The sequence below is a fragment of the Acipenser ruthenus genome, chromosome 42, assembly GCF_902713425.1.
Source record: "Acipenser ruthenus chromosome 42, fAciRut3.2 maternal haplotype, whole genome shotgun sequence".
Lineage (NCBI taxonomy): Eukaryota > Metazoa > Chordata > Actinopteri > Acipenseriformes > Acipenseridae > Acipenser > Acipenser ruthenus.
This window is the reverse complement of record NC_081230.1, coordinates 10,382,257-10,406,138: the sequence shown is the minus strand read 5'-3', so window position 1 is coordinate 10,406,138 and position 23,882 is coordinate 10,382,257. Positions and strand designations below refer to the sequence as shown.

The 23,882-nt window shown below is 42.6% G+C and overlaps 1 protein-coding gene across 1 annotated transcript; it reads left to right on the top strand.

The window, feature by feature from the left end:
• The first annotated feature begins 833 nt into the window (after nt 1–833).
• LOC117966913 (general receptor for phosphoinositides 1-associated scaffold protein-like) lies at nt 834–13,391 on the top strand. The gene is made up of 8 exons (XM_034913822.2): nt 834–1,332; nt 5,616–5,665; nt 8,098–8,152; nt 8,626–8,728; nt 10,052–10,145; nt 10,687–10,753; nt 10,879–10,945; nt 12,644–13,391. Exons 1-8 carry the CDS (start codon nt 1,111–1,113, stop codon nt 13,216–13,218), a joined length of 1,233 nt encoding a protein of 410 aa, XP_034769713.2. The 5' UTR covers nt 834–1,110; the 3' UTR covers nt 13,219–13,391.
• Nucleotides 13,392–23,882: the final 10,491 nt, after the last annotated feature.

The window sequence follows — 23,882 nt, the reverse complement described above, 5'->3', positions numbered from 1 at the left end:
AATAAACGAGGATTGGGAATGCGAAACAGTAAAGCAGAACGACACGTGGATTCTATCCTCCCCTGTGATACAAATACCATTGTCCCACGGCAGGTGGCGCTAATTAACTTCCCAATAACTCATTGAAAACAGAGAGCCCCGGTTCACTGGGGTTTAACTCTTGAGTTACAGGACTGAGAGGACGTTTATTTTCAAAATCTCTCTCATCTTCTTTTTTTTGGTGTGAACAAAACACGGGTTGCTTTTCCTAAAACGACACCGTGCTGCTGCTGGCTTGTTAAAGAAGCTTTCTAGAAAACTGGCATCGATATCACACTATTCACTCTAGAACACTGGCATGGATATCACACCATTCACTCTAGAACACTGGCATGGATATCACACTATTCACTCTAGAACACTGGCATGGATATCACACTATTCACTCTAGAACACTGCCATGCATATCACACTATTCACTCTAGAACACTGCCATGCATATCACACTATTCACTCCAGAACACTTTTGCAAGACAATTCCAGTGTTAAAAGGCAGCTACAGCGAAACATCAGGGCAGGGGTGGGCAGCCCTGGTCCTGAAGAGCCAGGATCCAGCGGGTTTTATAGGTAGCCCTTAATCATCCATTTTAAAGAACTGGAGCAGTTTCATTTTGACTCGTTAAGCAGCGAGAGCCGCTGCTCACGGAGCAGAGCTGACCACTCCTCATTTAATTGAACACATTAACTTCCTAAATTGATCAACAACTTGCGTTCTTCAGAAATTGACGATTAAGGGTTACCTATAAAACCTGCCGGAATGTGGATCTCCAGGAGCGGGGCTGGCCACCCCTGCTATAGGGGGAGCTAAGCGCAGGTAAATGCGGTACTGTCTCTTTAAGAGTCGGCTTGCACAGGGAGAAGTGGAAATGAGTTGTAGGCCACGCCCACGCCCATCTGGCACTGACTGAAATACTACTAGTCATGCAAAGTTGAGTTGCATTAGTATAACTAAGAGAGAGAGAGACAGAGAGCGTGCAACAGTGTGGGCTGGGACTGGCTAATTGGGTTGTTTGTGATACAAGTAGCAACACAAGTCGAGGTCTGTGAATTAGCAGTGTGTGTTGGATTGCTATGAAGAACATGACTCTGAGGCGGCTGAAGCAGTTAAGCCGCAAGGAAGAGGAGTGGGGGAGCGCCACGGACCGGGATGTGTACAGTGCGGGGAAGAATGAGATTTACCAGCCGGCTTCGGAGACATTCAAAACCCTGGATTCATACAAAAACACCTCCGACGTTTACAACTACAAAACGCTGGCTTACTCCGGAGGAACGCTGCCCAGGAATCACAGGAAGGTAGCTATGTGGTCTCTTAATCATTTCTTTTATAACTTTTAACGTTTATAAAATGTATTTTAAGCATTTAAAATGTAAACGTTTTGCGGCTTTTATTAGTACCACCTCACCTTTTACAGCAACGCTGTGTTTGATGCAGTAATAGGTTTCGTAAGGATGTCCTAATAATCGTATCCAGACCCAATGTATTCCTTCAGTAAACCTCTGTAGGGTGTATACCAGCGTCTCTCTGTCTTACTCTCTGTAAGGAAAAGGTTCTGTTTTGAAGTTTCTAAAAGGCTACAAGCCTTGCTTACTTCGAGAGTATACTATACCGCTCCTGCTGCTCCCAGCTGTAGACAGTGAACTTTTCTATTGCAGTACTCCATTTATAATGATAATGTCGTGTGGACAATCGACACCAACCTGCAGGTTACTTAATTATTTTAAGAAACAGGGTGTGGTGTGTGTGTGTGTGTGTGTGTGTGTGTTTTTAACAACTTAAATAAACGCTATCGCCTCTCTACATTAAATACTGTACATTCGTTTTATAGAAGTTTCGCGATGTCGTGTTTTGTTTGGCACACTTGTTGCATGTAGGGTAATTAAGCACTCCTACAGATTGAACAAGAGCCGGTTCAAAAACTTAGTGGTTCTTTGTCACCCTAAAATATTCTAGAACCTACAGCACAATATCGGATCTAGAATATAACTTCACATGACTAGATTTGCATGCGCGTGTATCTCGGATTTAACATCAGTTATGACCTTGAAACAACACCTGTAAAACTCAACTCTTCCCTTCTGGTCTGTATAGCACTCTGCCTTTTAATGTGCTTTAATTTACACTTATCTGATCCCTATTTTACTGTATTACGGTATCTCACTTGCACCCGTATCTAACCCTGATGTAACTATCAACACTAATCTGCTCTGTTGAACTGTCCCGGTATCAAATCGTACTGTGTTTGGTATTTGCTCTTATTAGGACTGGAGTCATTGTGTTTTGTATCGAGCTCTTTATTGTACTGTAATTCTTTATGCATTTTGTATACAACTGAAAGTCGCCCTGGGTAAGGGCGTCTGCTAGTAAACACATAGCAAAAGCACGAGCAGCATGCTTTATAAATACACGCGATTGTGTGAATTCAATGGGTTGCGGCTCGTGTGTGTGTGTTTTTTTTTTTTTTTCTGTAACGCATCTTGACGGCACATGTGTGGAAAGATAGTCTGCAGTCAATTAGCAGCGGAGACAGCAAGCCTGCGTGCGCCTTGTCAATTCGAGGGGAAATGCATGTGCAAAGTTTTAAAAGGGCGAGTTTGATGCCAGATTGATTTGTAATTTTATACGATAGTGTATCTCTCTCTCTCATATTAACGAAGTGTGCGGTTTTATATACACGGCTGTAGTTTTATTGAGACGTGTGCAATTTACCACTGGAGTCAACCTCTTAATGGTCAGAAGAAGAAATCTCAGTACGTAGGTACTCTGGGTCCGCGTATAGGCCTCTGGGTCTTAACGAAGAACAATAACAAACCTGAAAGGGGCTCTCTTAGAAGAGCAAAATCAAAGGGACATTCTCTCGGAGGAAGAAAAAAACGGTATTTCCCAGACACGTGTGTTCAGCTTACATATTTATCTCTCTTTGCTTGCATGTGAATGCAGCATCTTACACTTTTTTTTTTTTTTTTAAATACACACCTTTTGACCAGTTCTGTCTGTTTAACCCTTTAAGGTACAAGTGACACGTGTCCCACAAAATAAAGCGATGTTATCTTTATTAATTTTGCAATGTTGTGGGTTTTTTTATTATAAATTCTGGTCAGTTCTGGTCACCTCGTTACAAAAAGGATATTGCTGCTCTAGAAAGAGATCAAAGAAGATCAACCAGAATTATCCCGGGTTTAAAAGGCATGTCGTATGCAGACAGGCTAAAAGAATTGAATCTATTCAGTCAACAAAGAAGACTACGCGGCGATCTGATTCAAACATTCAAAATGTATAGACAATGTCAACCCAGGGGACTTCTTTGACCTGAAAAAAGAAACAAGGACCAGGGGTCACAAATGGAGATTAGATAAAGGGGCATTCAGAACAGAAAATGAGACACTTTTTTACACAGAGAATTGTGAGGGTCTGGAACCAACTCCCCAGTAATGTTGTTGAAGCTGACACCCTGGGATCCTTCAAGAAGCTGCTTGATGAGATTCTGGGATCAATAAACTACTAACAACCAAACGAGCAAGATGTGCTGAATGGCCCCCTCTCGTTTGTAAACTTTCTTATGTTCTTAAATACTGACGGGTTGGCTCTGCTCGTCCAAATTGTCAGTTTCTTCCTCGTGATACTTGAGTCGCTCTCGGATGTATTTTAAGAATAAACCGTTTGAAGAACCTCTCCATTCTTTATATACCTGAAGGGGTTCACTGTTTCTTTGTCGGTTCGTGCTGTTAATGGTGTTGCGTTCATTTGAATGCTGCTTTGTATAATCTAGAACGTATGTGTCGGGGGCGCGCGCTTGTTTGCATGACTGTCAAACGCTGTGTTTTATAAGAATCATTCTGCATGCATATTCTAAAATGTTGCGCATTCTTTGCTCACAAAGGGCCGTGGTTTGAAGCTGTGTCGCTCTGACCACCCCCTCACCACACTGTTGCGCTCGGAGACAGGGCACACATTATGCTGCTCCGTTCCCCAGCCCGGTGCCTCATTTGTCGTGGGCTGGTTTTTATTTTATTGGTGCTATTATACATTGTCATTTACAATGAGGGTACTGTGCACACTGGCAAAGGAGCTGCACCCAAGAATGTATGTGCTGGCATTGGTGACATGGAGGCCCAACTTCAAAACTGGAAAAACAAAAAACAACTCAAACTTTGACCAAACGTTTTGACAAGATGGAGCTTGATTATCAAACGTTGTAGATTTCGTTTAGTTATACTGCACAGAAATGTGGTACCTAATGGGTAAACAAGTAATCAAAAGTGAAACGATTGTCTTTTAATAAACAAACGGCCAATTGCCTGCTAACTTCCAAAGTCTACAAATTCTAGAACAGGTTTGTTACAGATTAATGGCGTGCTTTTGTTAAATTTAACGCGCTGATGTCGTTAGTGCAGAAACAGACCATACCATAAACATGCAAGGATTTTGAGACAGTAAGGAGAAAAATTGAGGTCTGCTTTTTGGGGTTAAATGAAGCCCGATTTCTGCTCCCTGAATGGAATCTTCATGACGTACCATTGGTTCTTTTTTAAAGGGTTAAGCTTTTTAAAATCTCTGTTCCTTTGTGATGTTTTGCACAATGCACAGATCGTTTCTTTGTGCTGCAGTTGCAGAAAACTGACTTTAATCACTCTCAAGTGATCCGTGATTTAAAAGGGGGCTATTGAACCAGGTGCAGTTCTGACGCTGTGCGAATGAATGGGACCCACACGTGCCTCCCACACAACCCACATTGTACTGCAGTCGCGTGCGGCTCTCTGGAGTCTTTAAGGTATTTAGGGAAACAAATGAGATCATTGAAAAAAGCCCTGTGAAACGTGCAGGTCTCCCGACCGCGTTGTTAAAAAGCTCCCCCTTTGTCTTCACGCTGGGCAGGTTCTGAATAACCCATTGAACGACGCGCACAAAGGAGAACCCCCCATTTAGCAAAGCGTTAATAGAGCCTGAAATGGAGAAGATTAAATACATTCATAATTTAAAATTAGGCAAATACAAGGCGGGCAGTGAAAGGGGGCTTTTATTGTGTGTCCGGTCTAATTTGAGACGGATTTATGCACCACATTACGGGAGCTTTAAACATATCGGCGGGGGTGACCGTGTTTGAGATGTTAAACAAAGCTTTGTTTTATTGTACTGCCCGTGCTCTGTGTGTGTGTGTGTGTGTGTGTGTGTGTGTGTGTCATGCATGGAAAATATGTTTTAAAACACACAGCTCTGTCTGTTTTGTAACCATATTTTAATACTAAATGATCTTATCAGAACTGTCAATGCCTGGTCTGAACAAACTGTTGTCATACATTTGGTTCATCAGACAATGTACTGTATTATCCCTTCTAAGCATAACGGACCATATTACTGTTCACACGAGTGTTTAAGGTTTATTTAGGTGGAGGCATTCCAAATATTCTATTAAAGGGAGTGTACTAAAAGTAGATGTTGCAACCACTATGAATTTTGTGTTAGCTTGTTTACTGGCACGAAGGCTTGCTGTCCTGGCACCAGTCCCGGATTTCCGCCTGACGCGTGCCTCCTTGCTCGATACCACCCCTAACCTGTGGCTCTTCTTTTCTTTGCCTAGGGGGCATCTTTGAAGTGGAAATCTCTGACTCACTCGCCTGCACAGCAGAGGTAAGGCGGAGTGGTTCATTCACCTGTATCTTCTCAAGCCTAGCTGCACCGTGCCAGTGTTATTTGAAAAGGGGAAACCCTGCAGACAATGCGCACAGAGCACTGCGGTTAGAGGTAAAGGGAGCTTCCTCTGTTCGGTGTAAAATCCTCCCGTTCACTGACTTGTTTTAAAACCAGATCCCGCAATGGCAAGTTTCATTTGTGTTTTGATAACGGCCTGTTTATATTTGTATTGATTTTCTGCGTGGTTCTCAGGTTACGCACATTCTCAAAAAAAAAAATCCCTAAAACCCGGGACGTTTTTTCAAACGTCAGTGTGTGCTTTTCAGTAGGAGGGGGACGTTTTTATGAATTCTTTTTTTACTGTCCCAGTATTTACTATCGTATGGATGGAAATAAAACAGCAGTTTGACCCATTCCAAGTTTTACTGGGTTTAATGACACACACCTGAGCTTGTAACCGGTACACTGTGGCTATAATCAAGCTTTTAGTAAAACCTGGAATGGGTGAACTTGCTATGCAGCAGGAGGCTTGTTTTCATCCTAATATCGGTTTTCTGGATAAGCCCAGAAGAGCAGCGCGATTTTTTTTTTATTTTTTTTTTGCCTCATTTTTGATGCCAGGCATTTTTTTTTAAGCTCGTCAGGTAATCGATCACGCGCTGTACTTTAGGCTACTGAAAGAGATTTGATACATTTTATTGGATTGACTGGCATGTAGGTCAAACGCTGAACCCGCTGAGTAGATTTGAGGAGTCGATCCTCTTTCGCCTGGAAATACAGGCTTGATAAGACACATTTTTACAGCTGTCAGAAATAAGCAGATCATATATATACAGGGCAAAGCCATGCGTTTTAAAGCCGCGCCTGCGTATTGGTCTTCCCCCATGCAACACATAGTAAATACTAGGCCATGTGCAACTGAGGTCTAAACAGGTTAAGGGATTTTTCAAATAGTTATTTTATAATGTACACAAGGACCGCATTTGCACACCTAATCCACCAACCTGAAATGCGTTCTTTAGAGGAGATTTAACAAGAGCCTGATTGAAGTCGATTTGGGTTCACGACCCCTCCTTCCCCTTACGTTGGCTGTGTTGTGTCAAAGCAAGTCGCATTACAGGGATGGAAAATAGACTTCCATTGCATAGCTGTTTGATCCATTCCTGGTTTTACTGTGAGTTTTTAAAGACACACCTGAGCTTGTTGCCTACGCACTGTGGCTAATCAAGCTTGTATTAAAACCTGGAATGGGTGAAACTGCTATGCAATAGAAGTCATAGTATAAACTTTTTTTTAGATAATCTTCTTATTAGATCATCGAGCAGAGCTAGTTAAAAAACCGGATGACGTAGTGACGTCTTTGTTTTGTTCCAAACAAAGGGGATTGCCAATGCTTTTGATAGGAGTTGTTTTCAGTACGAAGTCTGTTTTGAAGCACATCGGCTGTAACTCCTTGTAAAGTCTTTGCACTTCATTAGACTCCTTTTTTACTTTGGAAATCACCCTTTGGAACGCTCCAGGGTTTTGTTCAGAAGTTTCCAAAGCGAGTTTGCTTTTTGTTTTTATTTCAGTGGAGAAGTTCAAATATTTCTAGGCGGCGATGTCTGAAAACAATGCAGCAGCTGTGCAGCCCGGGGCGCGGCCTCTCGCTCGTCCCGCTGTGGGAGCCGCAGTCCGCGTCCTTGTTCTGCTTTTCGTGCTGCTGGCTCTGAATATCAAACGTAGCGCTGTCTGTTGGGGCGAGATCTTTGCTGTTGTATTTCTTTTTGTTATTTAAGTACATAATCATTTTACAAACGAGAGGAGGATGTGTGGCTCGATGCCTTGTCCCAAGTCTAGCTCCACTTAGTTCCTTTTCAGAGTCACCTGGTCCTAGTTTCTGTGCTGATTTTAAAGACCCCTTAGTTTTTAAATAAATAAGTAATGCGAGCAATTGGCTGGATTCTCTGTCCTTTTTTAAATCGTCATTGGCGCGCTAATTTGCGCTGTATTTAAAACATGATACATTTCTAATATATTTAAATTGGGGGTGCGGTGTTTTAAAGTATCGTGCCCCCCCCCCCCCCCCTGAAGTTTCAGCTCGGCTTTGCACTTCCTATGAGACATTCGAGTGGAGTCTGTGTGCAGGTATCTCTGGACTGTTCTGTTGGAAGGGTAGTTGAAATAGTTTCAAATCCAGTCTTCTGGAAGTCAGAGTATTTTCTATCAGATTCGAGGATTACCTAAAGTGGCTTAGAACCGCCCTGCTGGGGGCCAATAACTTCCAACACTGACTTTAAGATAATGCGCAGATGGTGGCTGTCATTGCTTTGAAGACCAGGTCCCATCATGTCTCTGCCTTCCCTCCCCTTCAATTAACACATGATGACTGGATAGAAGTGTAAGCTTGGTTAACGTGTGTTTTTACCATCAGTTTTCTTTGTTTTCAGGAAAATTATTATCCTGGAGAAGGAAGACAATGAAACGTTTGGCTTTGAAATCCAGGTGAGGGGCCGGCCGTTCTTCTCCTCATTCTCATAATTATTTTATTGAAAGTAACACCAATTCACTAAATCTTCACTGGTGTGCACTTTCACTCACGACACAGGTTTCCACTGTGCAGTTTCTAGCAAATAATTGTGTGTGTTCTTTGTGTCGTTACCATGCCCAGCGTCAATGCATTTCTTTAAGGAAAGTTTTCTAAGTAGGTTGGAATTACCAGGCAGGATTGAATGGAATGTATTAACAGCTGTGACACAGACAGTTGGTTTTGGGGAAACAGTGTTCATATGAAATATCTGGGCACTCTTCTCACAGTTTGTTATTTTAATATCTTTTAAAAGCTGCTATAATTACAGCAGCACCCTGATTACATTTCAATAGCTTTTGGACATCAGTTCCAATGGTTTTGTTTGCCAAAAAAAGCTATTTGAAGTCAAAGCCAGTGGTATTTAACTGCCGCGTGTTTTGTTTTCCAGACGTACGGCCTGCACCACCAGAATGAAAACTCGCTGGAGATGTGCACATTTGTGTGCAAGGTGCACGACCACAGCCCTGCCCATGCAGGAGGGCTCAAAGTTGGTAAGTGCTTTTGGATTAAGAGGGAATTATCTCTGCATTGTAGAGGTGGGGAGGGGGTCTGTTTGAGACAGTCTGTCTCTCCCTTTTAAGAGTTCAATAATGAAGAGATTAGATCCCTGCCCTTTTGAAATCCACATCAACCCTTGTGAGCTTCCTGTCTTCGCTGCAGTCAGATTGCATTCTGGGTTTGTTTGCTTCTCAGTTTGCCAGTTTCACTTCCTGCTTGGAGGCGTCTCTGAATACAGTCCTTGCTGCTGTGGTTTCATACAGTGGCAAACCTCTCGGCAGAGACCTCCTAATGTTCTTGTGGTCAGAAGTCATGCCAGGTTGCTGCCACACACACACCAAAACAAACAATAAAAATGGAAAAAACAATGACCTAATTGTGACACATAAGTTGAGCTACAGTTTGTTAAACCACGGAATATTTTCCAGATCAATTTGTCAACAGCTATTAATGTACTGTATATAGAGAATGGATTGTAGTCTGTAACCAGTTTCACTGTCGCAGTATATTACTTTTCTATATAGACAAGCAATGCTGAGAGGACTTGGTTTTAAGTCTCATGATGAGTAGGGCTGACTGATGTAATAAGAAGGTAACCCAGATTCACTCGGGACGGGTCCAATGCAGTCTCTCTCTCCCTTATTTCCCATGCGGTAAGCAGCTGAAACAATACAAGCAGTCAGTTACTTGTGAACATCTCCCTGGACCTCCTGTTTTCCAGCTCATTTAAATCAAGACGTTTGAGAGACAATTTGGTGCTTTGAAATGTTTGACTGTGCCTTTTAGTTTTACCCAAATCTGTAAACGTTCTACATTTCTGAGGTGGCCTGTGGTGGAGGTGCCCCGAGCAGCAGCAGTAGGCTGGACATACATTGATCCCCCTTTATATCTCCCATGTGTATCTCGCATGTCTCCTGATCCCAATGTGTTCTCATCCTTTGCTAAACAAGTGTTTATGTGGAGTCTGGCTGTGAGGGGGCAGTTTGTCTTCTAAATGGAAATCTCCAGTAAATCTTTCTGCTGGTTTTAATAACGCACACAAACACAGTGGGGCTCAACGGATCGAAACGGTGGTGGCTTGAAACGCTGCTCTTGTTTTAAATCATTAAAGAGGGGACTTTGAGAACCAACATCTCTAACAGTACGAGTAAGATGACCGGTTTGGTCCTGATTTTATATTCAGGGACAGTGTTAAGACTTGCCATGGTTTGGATCATTTTGAAAAGCTCCCCCTCTGAACTGTAGAGGTGTGATTTTATTGTGTAACCCCCTCGGTTGTTCCCTAACTCAGTCCTTCCATTCTGTGTGTTTATCAGGAGACACCATTGCCAGTGTGAACGATGCCAGCGTGGAGGGTTACAAGCACAAGGAGATGGTGGAGCTCATCCGCTCAGCTGGAAACTACATCAGGTAATAGACTGACTGTGTTGAAAGAGCGTCTTCTTGAGCCTTTTGGGTGGTTAAGAAAAGGCCAAGAAACAATTTTACTGTCAGGGGCAGGATCATCTGTACAAATTAACCTATTATAAATCTTTTAAAGAGAAACCCTATAACTTTGTTAATGCCATTTTCCGCGCCTTTTGAAATGTCGGATTGCAGCCTGTGTAAGATGAACTGCAATGTTATTAATTCTGACGCTTTGATTGGTTGAAACCAAAACATTAATTCCCCCCACAATTGTAGGCATTAAAATATCCAAATACAAGTTGCATGGTATGCATGTCAGCCTTTGATATGCACATCTTAAGACCCATGAGAAATGTGCAATGCCAGCACATGGAGCAATAGTTCAAACTGATACTCCTTGGTGTGGACATTGTAACAGGATACGCCATGTTTCCAAGACGATAATCCAGGAGCAGCATGTGTTTGAGCGACATTCAATCTGTACACTACGTTTAGATGCACTTGGTTCTGCTTCGGTGTTAACAAACAATATCCTTGTTCTCAGGCTGGAAACTGTGTACGGAGATTCGATCAGGAAAGCCGAACTGGAGACCAGATTACAGTATTTAAAGGTAACAGACTCTTCTGTTTTGAACCCCACTCCCTAATTTCCTGTTAACAATTCTGTGGATCGATGCTGCTAAGAAAGTGTTAATGCCTGTAGCATGACCTCTCAATTCTGCTTCCTTCTTTCCAGCAAACCCTTCATGAGAAGTGGGGAGAGTACAGGTCCTTAATGGTGCAGGAACAGAGACTAGTTCACGGTGAGTCCACTTTCATTCTCTTTCTCGCTTCTCGTATCGTGCGGTGCTTTTCTTTAACCCTTTTTAAGGTGCAAGGGACACGTGTTCCACAAATAAAATAACTCATTTTTGCAATGAGGTGCACGAAACAGGGTTTAAAGTGTACTGAGGGGTTGGATCCGGTCGTCCGAATGGTCAGTTTCCTCCTCGTGATGCTCGAGTCGCTCTCGCATGTGTTTTAAATAGGAAACCGTTTGAGCAGCAAGCACTCGATTCGTTGCGTATCTTAAGGGTTAAATGCCGTTGGCAGCCCCTCTTGCTGGTACGGCATAGGGGGTTGAAGTGTAGCTGCAACAGTACAGTGGAATCTAACCACCTCGCTGGCCACGGGGAATGAGGGCTCGATGAGATGACAAATTCATACCTTTTTCTGGGACCCTGTTTGGAAGAGAGATTTGTGTAGCTGACTCTTCTCGGTACCAAACCCAAGTGCTTGTCTTATCTTTTGATATCCCATCAAAAAACAGGAATAACCCTTTGGATGAAATACAGAGGCTAAGTGTTTTACACATCCAATCGTAGAATTAGGATTCTGACACTTTGTTTTCTACAGCTGCTATCAGCCTGCATAATAGCATGGTTTGGATTACAGGTCAGTTTGGACTGCCAGGTTTGGGGTGACAGTCCACCTGTAATGTGTATTTAAAGCATGCTAGTGTTTGTCCCGGCTCACATGGAGATAGATAAGCTGAGCCCACACTGGTCCAATAAGAGTTAATAGGGAGCTGGTCCTGATTTTGAGGAAATCTGGTTGAGGTTAGTGTACTGTGTAGAAATCGATTCGAGGTATTTGTCTACTGTACAGTTAAAGATTGTTTGAGTTTCCTGAAACCTGTGTACTAAGTTTCATGCCCTCAAGCGCTTCAGCTAAACTGGTTTGGCAGACGGGCAAGCTGTTCATTCTACTTACTAGTTTTTTGACGAGTTGATTTGTCTGCATTCCTACATGACGTTGCAGTTCACACTGAATTCCTGCAGAGGTTTTTGCTGTGCTGTACTTTTCGGGTTAACAGTGAAACTTTTTCTGTTGGTTTAGGGAAACTTAACCCATTGAGTTATGATAACTTGCTCTACATTTGTTATAAAATGTTTTCAAAAGCTTATTTAAGTATCAAAGATCCATTAGCAGCACGTCTTATTATTATTATTATTATTATTATTATTATTATTATTATTATTATTATTAATAGACTTTGTGGTGAAACTCAAACCCGGGAGGGTTGGGCGTACATTCTGAAACGACATTGGAAAACCAGATGCCTGGTGGTTTTATGATAATAAATAGTCTTCCAAGCAGGGTACTGAAGGAAGTGTGTTTACTCAATTCCATAAACACATTAGTGTTATTTCCATCCCTGATGTGTACAAGACCCCCATTGCATAGCAGTTTGATCCATTCCTGGTTTTGCTGAGTTTAAGACACACCTGAGCTTGTTACCTAAACACTGTGTAGCTCTTTACTCTTGTGTAGTAAAACCTGGCATGTGTGAAACCACTAAGCAATAGGAGTCTTGCAGTATACCTATCCCTGCACATTAATATTGTCAACAACATATTTATTTTCATTTGTTTTATTTTAAAGGGGATGATCCGAGTGGTTATCAGCATATCCCAGATAAAGTTTAGGAAATTAAATAGAAACTATAACTGTTTTTTCAGGGATTGTTCTGAATGACCCTGCCATGTATGAAACGCTGGAGTCGGTGAGAGCCTGCATCTACGGCACCAGCAGTGGAACCAAACCCATCCCGTCCCCGAGTCCAGCCTCTGATCGGCAGCTCTACTCCACCGGGAGGGAGCCCCTGCAGCACCCCGTCCCATCCCAGAGTCCAGCCTCCCATCGGCAGCGCTACTCCACCGGGAGCCCCTGCAGCTCAACCAGCTGTGTGAGGAGCAGCACAGTGGAGAGCGAGGACGCGCTGTATCAAACCTGCTTCTTCGAGGAGGGGATCCACAACTCCGCAGGGGACAAGGGGAAGCAGCCGGGGGTCCCATGCAAAAAGGGTCTGAGCGACCTGTTCAGCACGACCAAGAGCAGCCTGAGCAGGAGTGCCAGCACCAGGAGCTACCAGACCCGATCCTGGGACAAAACCAGCAACAGCAGCAGCAGCAGCAGCCAGAGCAACTACGGCTCCCTGCCACGTAAAAAGAAGCAGAAGAGCTTCCGCAGCACATTCTTAAAGTTCATCCCGGGACTCAATCGCTCTCTGGAAGAGGAAGAAAGCAAATTTTAGCTGCTTTTTTTTCTGGTTTTTATTTTTTTGGTAAACCTTTTAAAGTTGTGGTTTTTTGGTTTTTTTTTTGGTTTTTTTTTTAAAACAATTTTAAGTTATTTATTTATTTGTTTTTTGGTTGTAAATAGTTTCTTTAAAAACAATGTTCAAAAGAGGGATGCCAACACACGTTCAGATTATATATATATATATATATATATGTAATATATATATATATATATATATATATATATATATATATATATATATATATATATATATAAATATAAAGCTATGTTCTATTTTCAGTTTAAAAATAATAAATGCATGGCATTTGAACGTATTGTGTGAGTTGTTTGATTTTTAATAGCAACACAAAGAAGTGGATGCCTCCTCTTAACACTTCTCTCCATTTGAATGTGACCTTTTCAACTGGGATCACTGTCCAGTCCCCGGCAAATAGGATTTCCCAGACAAACTCACGACAAAAAAACTGGTAACTCAATATTGGACAAACAGAACCCAAAACCAATCGTGGCAAACCATCATAAAAAGGCAACAGCAAGGAGCAACGCTAATAGCAGGGAGTGCCTCCGAGCTTCCTTGCGTAACACTGTATGCTATTCATTCAATCTTTCATACATTCAAGCGTTTGCTGTCCGGGATAATCCCCTCTTGAGTTGACACGACAGCTTGCCTGTATTGCAGTTGTTCAGTGAACGGTGGCACGCTGCCAGTTCCACACAGATAAACCAGTTCTCTTCTCCAGTTCCGAGTTTGTTTACTGAAAAAACTAGAGCTGTCTGAATAGTAGCAAAAGCTTGAACAATTTTAATTCGACTTAAGCAGTCCGCACAGAGACCACAGCTTTAGTAAAAACACGCAGCATCTGTTTATTTGCATTTAGACTCTGCTTGCTTCTGCCAAACACTACAGACGCAGCCCTTGCAGTCTCTTCATTCCGATTACAGGGATGGAAATGAAGCTCGCGTGGGTACAATGCAGTTACGTTAACAAACACTGTGCTTCAATAACAATGGTTCTGTTGCTTCTCAGTTAAATATGTTCACGGTTTGGAATCCGAAGCAGCACCACAAAAGCGAGAGGAATGCAATTTAAACGCTCAAGGCGCTTCTGCTATTCGTTTTTGTTTCATATTTTCAACGCGTCTACAAAAAAAAACACTTGATTCGCGTTGCGTACCCTTTAACGAAAGTTTTAAAAAAAAAAACGACAAACACGATGTGCTTCGATTTCATCTGGAACATATTTCTGTTTGATCTTCTTGGTCCTTTATAAAACCTGACTAACTCTTCGCCTGACTTTATATAATAGCGGCCACCTTCTGAATCACAGAATCCCATAGAACTTCAGCCCATTTTATGATGTCATAGTAAAGAGCTTTACGGAAAACGGGCAATATCATTTAGACCGCCTACTGCTGCAAGTCCTGTCCGGAGCGTCCTATTCAGCTTACAGCGCTCTTTCAAGGGGCAAGGAGCATACACCAACATTGTGGCAATGTAAACAAACTGTACTGTTAATTAGGTCAGGCGGTTTTGTGAAAACGAAACGCCCAGCCTCTTGCAACAGCAATTTTATGCTACGTAAATAAAACAGCAAATTTAACATACAAATCATTTTCTTAAATATTAGGTATAGGGCCTATTATTAATGTTTACATTACATTGTCAATATCCCCTCCGGAAACGCTGTTTTCTTGGGCCATATTATGTATTTTGTTAAGAGTACTAGCCAGTGCTTGTGAGTATGTTTATTTTATACTGCGTAAAACTTCAAACTCATTTGAATACTCAAAACAATTAAGTTTTTTTGCGCAAAAGTGTGATACGTGTTTATGTAAATGAGTGCATTGTATTCTTAGATTTTCGTGTCCATCTCTGTAATGTTGTTTGTATTGGTTTCCAGGACCCCTCTGTTAATGAGAGCACGGTCTCCTGGTAAAAACAAACACAGTATTCATGGTACACTTTTAAAAGGTGTTTTTTTCGGTTTTTTTGTTTACAAGAGTATAGTAGGTATTTCTAGTTGGTTGTGGGCAATCCGAGACAAATTCAGAGAAGGCAAAAAAATGCATGACGAAAAGGAAACCTGGCTTCAGAAAACAATGCAGGGCGCGGATTCCGTTTTAAGCGTGTTTACCGACGCTGGTCCAGCTGGAAGCCTTTGTGGACTGAGCTTCACTTCACATCACAGTGGCTTTGATAACAGGAGGAAGTTCAAATACATCTTCACAAAGAAGGAGCAGCATTTCATATAAACAATCAGCTGAGGTTTATAATGACAACGCAGAGACGAACAGACGTACATAAGAACAAAAGCTTGGGAAGAACAAGAGGCAAAGCACGCAGGGTTACCACAGGGCCCCGTGTGCACTAGGAGCACGCAGGGTTACCACAGGGCCCCGTGTGCACTAGGAGCACGCAGGGTTACCACAGGGCCCCGTGTGCACTAGGAGCACGCAGGGTTACCACAGGGCCCCGTGTGCACTAGGAGCACGCAGGGTTACCACAGGGCCCCGTGTGCACTAGGAGCACGCAGGGTTACCACAGGGCCCCGTGTGCACTAGGAGCACGCAGGGTTACCACAGGGCCCCGTGTGCACTAGGAGCACGCAGGGTTACCACAGGGCCCCGTGTGCACTAGGAGCACGCAGGGTTACCACAGAGCCCCGTGTGCACTAGGAGCACGCAGGGTTACCACAGGGCCCCGTGTGCACTAGGAGCACGCAGGGTTACCACAGGGCCCCGTGTGCACTAGGAGCACGCAGGGTTACCACAGGGCCCCGTGTGCACTAGGAGCACGCAGGGTTACCACAGGGCCCCGTGTGCACTAGGAGCACGCAGGGTTACCACAGGGCATCGTGTGCACTAGGAGCACGCAGGGTTACCACAGGGCCCCGTGTGCACTAGGAGCACGCAGGGTTACCACAGGGCCCCGTGTGCACTAGGAGCACGCAGGGTTACCACAGGGCCCCGTGTGCACTAGGAGCACGCAGGGTTACCACAGGGCATCGTGTGCACTAGGAGCACGCAGGGTTACCACAGGGCCCCGTGCTAGCCCCTCACCTGCTAGGTTCGTCCATAACAATGTCTAAAAACAAAAAGTGCTTCCTTCCATATAAACGTACTTGCACACTGTCTCCATTAATGCTCTTGTAAATTTGATGGTAGGATGTGATGTAGCTTTTTTGCATGATCTCGCCAGATTAACGACTTATGCAAACGTTATCGCTTTCATCAGACTGGCAGTCAAGACAGGAGCGCTGCCAGTCTGAGTAAAGAGCTTTCTATATTTCATTTTGTGTTTGCATCTTTGTTTTCTGTATTGCTGGGACAGATATTCGAATATGCAAACTCTGCTTGAAATGTATTAGTGTATCTATCATTTTTAAATGACTCTCAGAAAGATATCCTGCAAAGGAAACCCAATGCATTCATGGGAGTAAAAAAACACACGCATGGTTCTGTACAGTGTGCTTCTCTACTTGCTTTAATACTTCATCATTAACAATTAGGTGTAATTGAATCCAGTGAGATACTGTAATTACACACTTGTTTTCCAGATAATTCCAGGGAGTATTCTTTTGCATTTTGAATTAATGAAACACTCGTGTTTGGCCCAGCAGTAGCATTATGTGAGCACGGCACTGATGTCTCTTGTGTTGCTTTTGAGGTCTGTGTTGAAGAGACTATACTGAGTGTTTACTGTAAAAGCACTCCCAAAGGGACAGGGTTACAGTAGCTGTATTAACTTCTAACCAAACCTCAGCAGCTCATCTGTTTATTGGCTGAGTTCAGTTTCGTGCAGACAGGTGCATGGCAACCAATTCACTAATGCAAATGTGTGTGCGTGTGCGCGTGACACTGCAGGCACCAGATACTTCTGATAGGCAGGAGTGGGAGCGTTTCAGAGGAAGTGGAACTGAGACCACAGCATAAAAAAAGATGATATGTATATTTAGTCTGTGCGTAGCCAAAGCCGCGCTTGCTTGAGGAAGTGTCCGTTTCTGTTGTGAGAATGACGTGTTCCTCCAAAGTGCAAAACAAACAAAGCCGCTTGTCACAAGATGCTGCCTGTGGCTCGTTATTCGAAACATGCAACAAGCTGAGCGTGATCTAAAACTGGACTAAATTAGAATCCAAGCTGACCCTAACAATGACGTCTGCCCCGTTTACAAGCTGAGCGTGATCTAAAACTGGACTAAATTAGAATCCAAGCTAACCCTAACAATGACGTCTGCCCCGTTTACAAGCTGAGCGTGATCTAAAACTGGACTAAATTAGAATCCAAGCTAACCCTAACAATGACGTCTGCCCCGTTTACAAGCTGAGCGTGATCTAAAACTGGACTAAATTAGAATCCAAGCTAACCCTAACAATGACGTCTGCCCCGTTTACAAGCTGAGCGTGATCTAAAACTGGACTAAATTAGAATCCAAGCTAACCCTAACAATGACGTCTGCCCCGTTTACAAGCTGAGCGTGATCTAAAACTGGACTAAATTAGAATCCAAGCTAACCCTAACAATGACGTCTGCCCCGTTTACAAGCTGAGCGTGATCTAAAACTGGACTAAATTAGAATCCAAGCTAACCCTAACAATGACGTCTGCCCCGTTTACAAGCTGAGCGTGATCTAAAACTGGACTAAATTAGAATCCAAGCTAACCCTAACAATGACGTCTGCCCCGTTTACAAGCTGAGCGTGATCTAAAACTGGACTAAATTAGAATCCAAGCTAACCCTAACAATGACGTCTGCCCCGTTTACAAGCTGAGCGTGATCTAAAACTGGACTAAATTAGAATCCAAGCTAACCCTAACAATGACGTCTGCCCCATTTACAAGCTGAGCGTGATCTAAAACTGGACTAAATTAGAATCCAAGCTAACCCTAACAATGACGTCTGCCCCGTTTACAAGCTGAGCGTGATCTAAAACTGGACTAAATTAGAATCCAAGCTAACCCTAACAATGACGTCTGCCCCGTTTACGTCAGTTGTTTAAACTGCTGGGCTTTGAAGACTGTACATTTGAATTACAGTAACGGATAAATTGAGATTTGTTAAATACGAATCAGTCAGGGTGTGTGAACTACTGTAGATAAAACGAGGTTTCTTATTCTACGTTTCTTTCTGTACTAAAACTCAACCTCATCTCGTTCCACGATCTAACAGAGGCTGCAATCATTCTACAATACAATCTGTGACCAAACTCAGCCATCAGCTGTGTGATCACATTGTATCCGCTGCTTATCAGTGAATTCGCCAGCCTCCAGTATTTCCCTGTCTGTTTAACGCATCCACAGCACTTGTGCTCTGCCTACAGATTTTTTTCTGCAGATTTAAAACCCGCCTCTAGCGTCCTTCGTTAGACATCTTCCACCATCAGTGTGAAGAGATGGAGTCCTGCCAGCCCGCCATCCTAACTGCGGCTGACAGACAGAGTCCCCATTGAAATCGAACTGATCTCAATCTGCTGTTGCTAATGGAAATGAACAAGTCTGAATTCAAATCGCTTCTAAGTCAATCTCAGGACCATATCAATGAGCTGCCAAGTCCAGTCCAAAGTAATAGCTAAATCTGTGGTGCCTTTCACTGCAGGAGGCCTGGGTTCAAATCTTGTGGCCTCGACTTGTTCCCATTGGACAATAGTAAACAGTTGGGCACTCTTCAGCACGATTTGGGTCTGATTTTAAGAGAGGCCCAGGACTGACTGGCAGACAGACAGATAGGGGGTGCAGAGCTGTGAGTGGGATGTATCTGACACTGACAAGACTGCCATTCTTTCTACTAGATTTGACTAACGTTACAGGATGTGGGGAGCGCCATCAGTGTCATCTGAGCCGACCAGAACAGCGCCGAGAGAGGATGTGGGAAACACAGATACTTCAGACACGTCGCCAGGGAAACCACGGCAGGAAACGCATCACTCCCGGCCTAGCGCCAGCATTCTACCCACTCTGAAGCGTTCATACCAAGGTTTAGTCAGAGGACTTGAACTGAAGTTTTATTTGGGGTGCAAGTGGCCAAGAGGCAGTGTGGCTGCCTGGTTACAAAGTTCACTGCGGTTAGAGATGAAAGAAACGTTTTAAAAAGACACTTCGTCCGCTGGCTGTGCGCCTCTGTGTTGTGCAGGGTGCTGTACGATACAAGCTGGTGTCCACACTACGACTTATAGGCTTCCTGGCTGGGCTGAGTGTGGTCAACAGCATCTCGCACAGCTTTCTTATGTACTATATATATATTATAATATATAATTATATAAGAATAAACATACGGCTAATCTTAATGCCATGTAGTTTTCCAACTGCGTGATACAAGCCTTCTGATGAGAAGACTTTTCAGATGGCTGTATTGCATCAATATCGGGGTTGACTGTAGTTAAAATATATATTTTGTGTAAACAGTCGCTTAGGATTTTTATTTTCATTTAGCTTTACAGCCTTAGTTTAAAGTTACGGATGTTGCATAAAAAGCATGATAAAACCAAGGTGATTCTGATACAACCATGGTAAGCTGCAGAAATATTGTTACATTGCGTTTCATTTCCTACTAGAGTTCTGCTTCTTTAACCTCCCCCAATCTCCCAATAGAACCTCCAAAGAACAATAGCAGGATTCCTATTCTTAGTGTTCCGGAACACGCTGTCGAGTTTGCAACACATCTTTTACTGCTGTCAGGATAATGAAGTTAGCACGTGCCTGCACAGATGGAGTCAGCTGTTTTGATATGTATAAGGGTAAAGGGTAACATAGACCAACCTCTTAGATTAGATTCTCAAAGCTACTTACCCCAAGTCATCATAATCCCAACTTCTTAAAGGAAAAATGCCCCCAACAATTGGCTTTTTTGCCCTTCTGTGGGTTTAGGGAGTAATAGTTGTACCTCATCAGGCTTCGACCACCCCAGCAACAAGCCTTGTTTTCAGTAGCCTGGCATCATAAATGGATGAGTCTGTCTCAACAGGAACATTAATACCTCGGTGTGCTGAGATAGAAGGGGGTGCAGGCAGTATGCTTCTGCTTATTTACTGTCAATGCTCCATCTGTTCTCTGTTATAAACAGCTAACAAGTGTGTGTATGTTTTAGGGGTGGGGTACTGGTATAATGTTGTGATCTTTTTTTAAAGTGTTGTTATTTTAATTGTTTATTTTATTTTAGTCCAGGCAAACTCCCAGGTGTTTTTGTATTTGGCTTACCAGCAAGCTGCAGTAGGATTTGAAGCACTTCGAGCAGGTGGGTTCAGTGGTCGCACGCGTGAAGCAGCAGTTAGCACCTGTGTGGCTGATCAGAAAGTGAAACTGACCTCTGAGGTTAGCGATGTAGCAGCTTTCACCTTTGCAAGTCACAAGAATCCCACCCGCCTGTAATACAACCCGTTTGCAATGTCAAGCACAGTCTGTCTGCAAATGTGCCCCAAAATAGAATCACACTGATGGCCAGTGGGTGCCAGCCCTGTGTTGCTGAATCTCTAACTTTTAAAGGGGTGCTGACTCAAGCTTTAAGAACAGGTTTTGCAAGTCCCTTATTCTTCTGTGTCCTGAGTAGCAATGTGATGTGGGTCTTAGTACCTGCTGCACAGGGAGAGTGAATCTACAGTGTAGGGGTGTCAGGATGTGGGGTCCTAATACCTGCTGCACAGGGAGAGTGAATCTACAGTGTGGGGGTGTCAGGAATCACAGTGAAAGCGTGGGGGGGGGTCACTTTATTAAAGATGTATTTGCCACTGATTAGATCATTCCTTGTCTACGAAGGTTATACAAATCAAACATGTAACAGTGCATGTGAATCTATTTCGTGTAATTCTCTGTATGTCAAATATGTAAACAGCGTAAGAGGGTCTTAAATTGATTTAAAAGCAATGTTTAAATTGTAAATGTAGCTGGTCATGAGAACAGAAATTCATGTTCACAAATAGCGTTCCAAATACAAAATCTTAGAGCTTATATACAGCAATTACATGGTGTTTTTTCGGTTAATTTTGCAATGTGTACAAAAAAAACAGCTGTGTCTGAGATTCTTTGTTTTGACCCTGTTTCTTTTAAAACAGAAGCCAGGGGAAATGATGCTCAGGGTTTTTTGTGGGTTACTAAATTTCCCTCTCAGCATTAAAGAATTCAGAGTGTTTTATTTTCTGTGGCCTTATACAAGGTCTGTGGTTTAAAGACTGATTTCAACAATTGATAAACACAGAATGCAGGTACAGTCACACATGAAGCATTAACACAGGCTGCACTGACAGCAAGACAGCGGTATTACAGGAAACAGCATGGCTTTATACTTCTCATGAATCAAAGCTGTGAGTTTTCTACACTAGGGGAATGCCTACTACAGCTGATGGCTTTCCTCTTAACAGATGCATGTTCAGAAATGACACTTGTGCTTCCCGAGCTCGACGGGGCAGGTGCTGCTGGATTAAGAGAGCTTTACCAGTTTACTGCTTAAGAAAGACCAACTGGTAACCCCCAGCACAGCAGCCGTGGTGTGGTTTCCATCGATACTGCGGCACAGGTGATTCCCAAACCTGAGAAGCAGTGTGAAACAGCGGAGCACATTTATTTAGGTCTTGGAGTTCAATTTATATATATATATATATATATATATATATATATATATATATATATATATATATGTAATGTTTTTTTTTAGTGTTGTTTGTTACTTTAAGTTATTTTGCACAGTTGACCCTGTTTCTCTTACGGTATAAGAGCACTTCTGGTAGTCAGAGCACCTGCACCAGAATTGTTATTTGCTTATTTAGCAGACACCTTTATCCAAAGCGACTTACAGAGACTAGGGTGTGTGAACTATGCATCAGCCGCAGAGTCACTTACAACAACATCTCATCTGAAAGACAGAGCACAAGGAGGATCACACAATGAGTGAACTGGGATTTGAAGTGGGGACCGCTTGGGTTACAAGGTCTTGTTTTTAAACACCGGACCACACAGCCTCCTAAATTGATTGTAGGATGTCTCTTATTGTGCAGGCTCTGTCTGATCAAACTTTTGAAATTGTCTCTTCTAATGAGTCTCCTACACACAACATGTTATAAATCCCATCAAATTATTATTATTATTATTATTATTATTATTATTATTATTATTATTATTATTATTATTATTATTATTATTATTATTATTTACTCACGGAATTGTGCATTATCTTCTCTCCACATTTGTGCAAAGGATGACATTGGATATAAATTATGGGAGAGTTTTTAGACTTACAGATCTGGGGCTCCAGAACTAAGAACACCAACAATGTTGGGTGTCGTCTACACCATTGTGACATCACCTCGCCACACGTCATGAGCCCCATTATGACATCAGCCCGGCTCCCCAGTTTATGAGTGAGTGTTTCAGTAAACAAGGGTCAGTGCACCTGGACACTTCAAGGTGACTGAACACCAGATACACCTGTTAGGAGTTTTTTCCCCCTCTGTATTGGTTTTACTGTTAGCAGCAGATGTGCAAATGTTTATTCGCCTCGCTGTTGAATTAAATGCTGATGCGAAGGTTGAGGCTAACGAGATGGAAAATATCGGAGCAGGTGCAAATCAAGGTGCGATAATAATAATAATAATAATAATAATAATAATAATAATAATAATAATAATAATAATAATAATAATAATAATGATGTTGAGATACTGTACATCTAGAGAAAACATGGCGAACGAAGTTGTTACTTTTTCAAAATATTCTCCAATCCAAGCTGTTGAGATATTAACACTGTGTTTGATCGCTCGGTCCGGGACAGAGGAGTCGACGTGACGTTTGGACAGTGTGTCCTGCGAGGAAGTTCAGAGCTGCAATCAGGAAGATAATATTTCAGTTTTACTTGGAATCGGTTCCTGGAAGTTAAGAAATCGTTATCCTGCAGGAAACTTTACACAGCACAGACAATAAGAACCATATGAAAATTATAGGTACAGGGTGATTATACACACACACTCACACACACCCCCCCACATCCACACACACACACACTCACACATCCACACACACACACACAGAGTTTCCGATTCAGTAGTTTTTTTATATAGCTATTTTATTAGTCAATACCTCGTGTGTAGGGCGCCTCTTATTAATAGAGGGGCGGAGCAACATGCCGGTTGCTCAAACTGTGCCAAATGGTTTCCGCTTTATTATTATTTTTTTAAAACTTTCGAATTGTGATCCATGTTCTATGCATGGGATGACGTAACCACAGAATAAGATTACGCAAAAAAAAAAAGCTTACGCAGCGCTTGGATTGTCATACGTGATTTAGAACTCGTTTTAAATAAAAATGGGCTGTACAGCTGAAGAACAGACTGTCCTCTTGTGTTGCATTTAGAAATACTAAAATGAACTTCATACATTCAAAGACAAATGCTTCGATTTGAGAATCATTTCTCACTGTTGGGAGCCAGCTGAGAAAGAGTTCAAGTCGAAACACTCGTCCTTGAATTCATGTATCTTCTTTAAGCTTTTCTAAGTTTCGTGCTGTTGGGTGTTTTAATAGCTGTTGATGGCATCGCGTTGTGTGCAGTGTACTTAGTAAAGGATGATGGCAGAGAAGGACTCCTGTTTCTTTTTATTTTTTGTTTAATTGCCATCTGTCGGCCCCTATAGTTTCCTGTACAAAGGAAGTGTGCTTGCAAAGGTCAATGACCTCTGA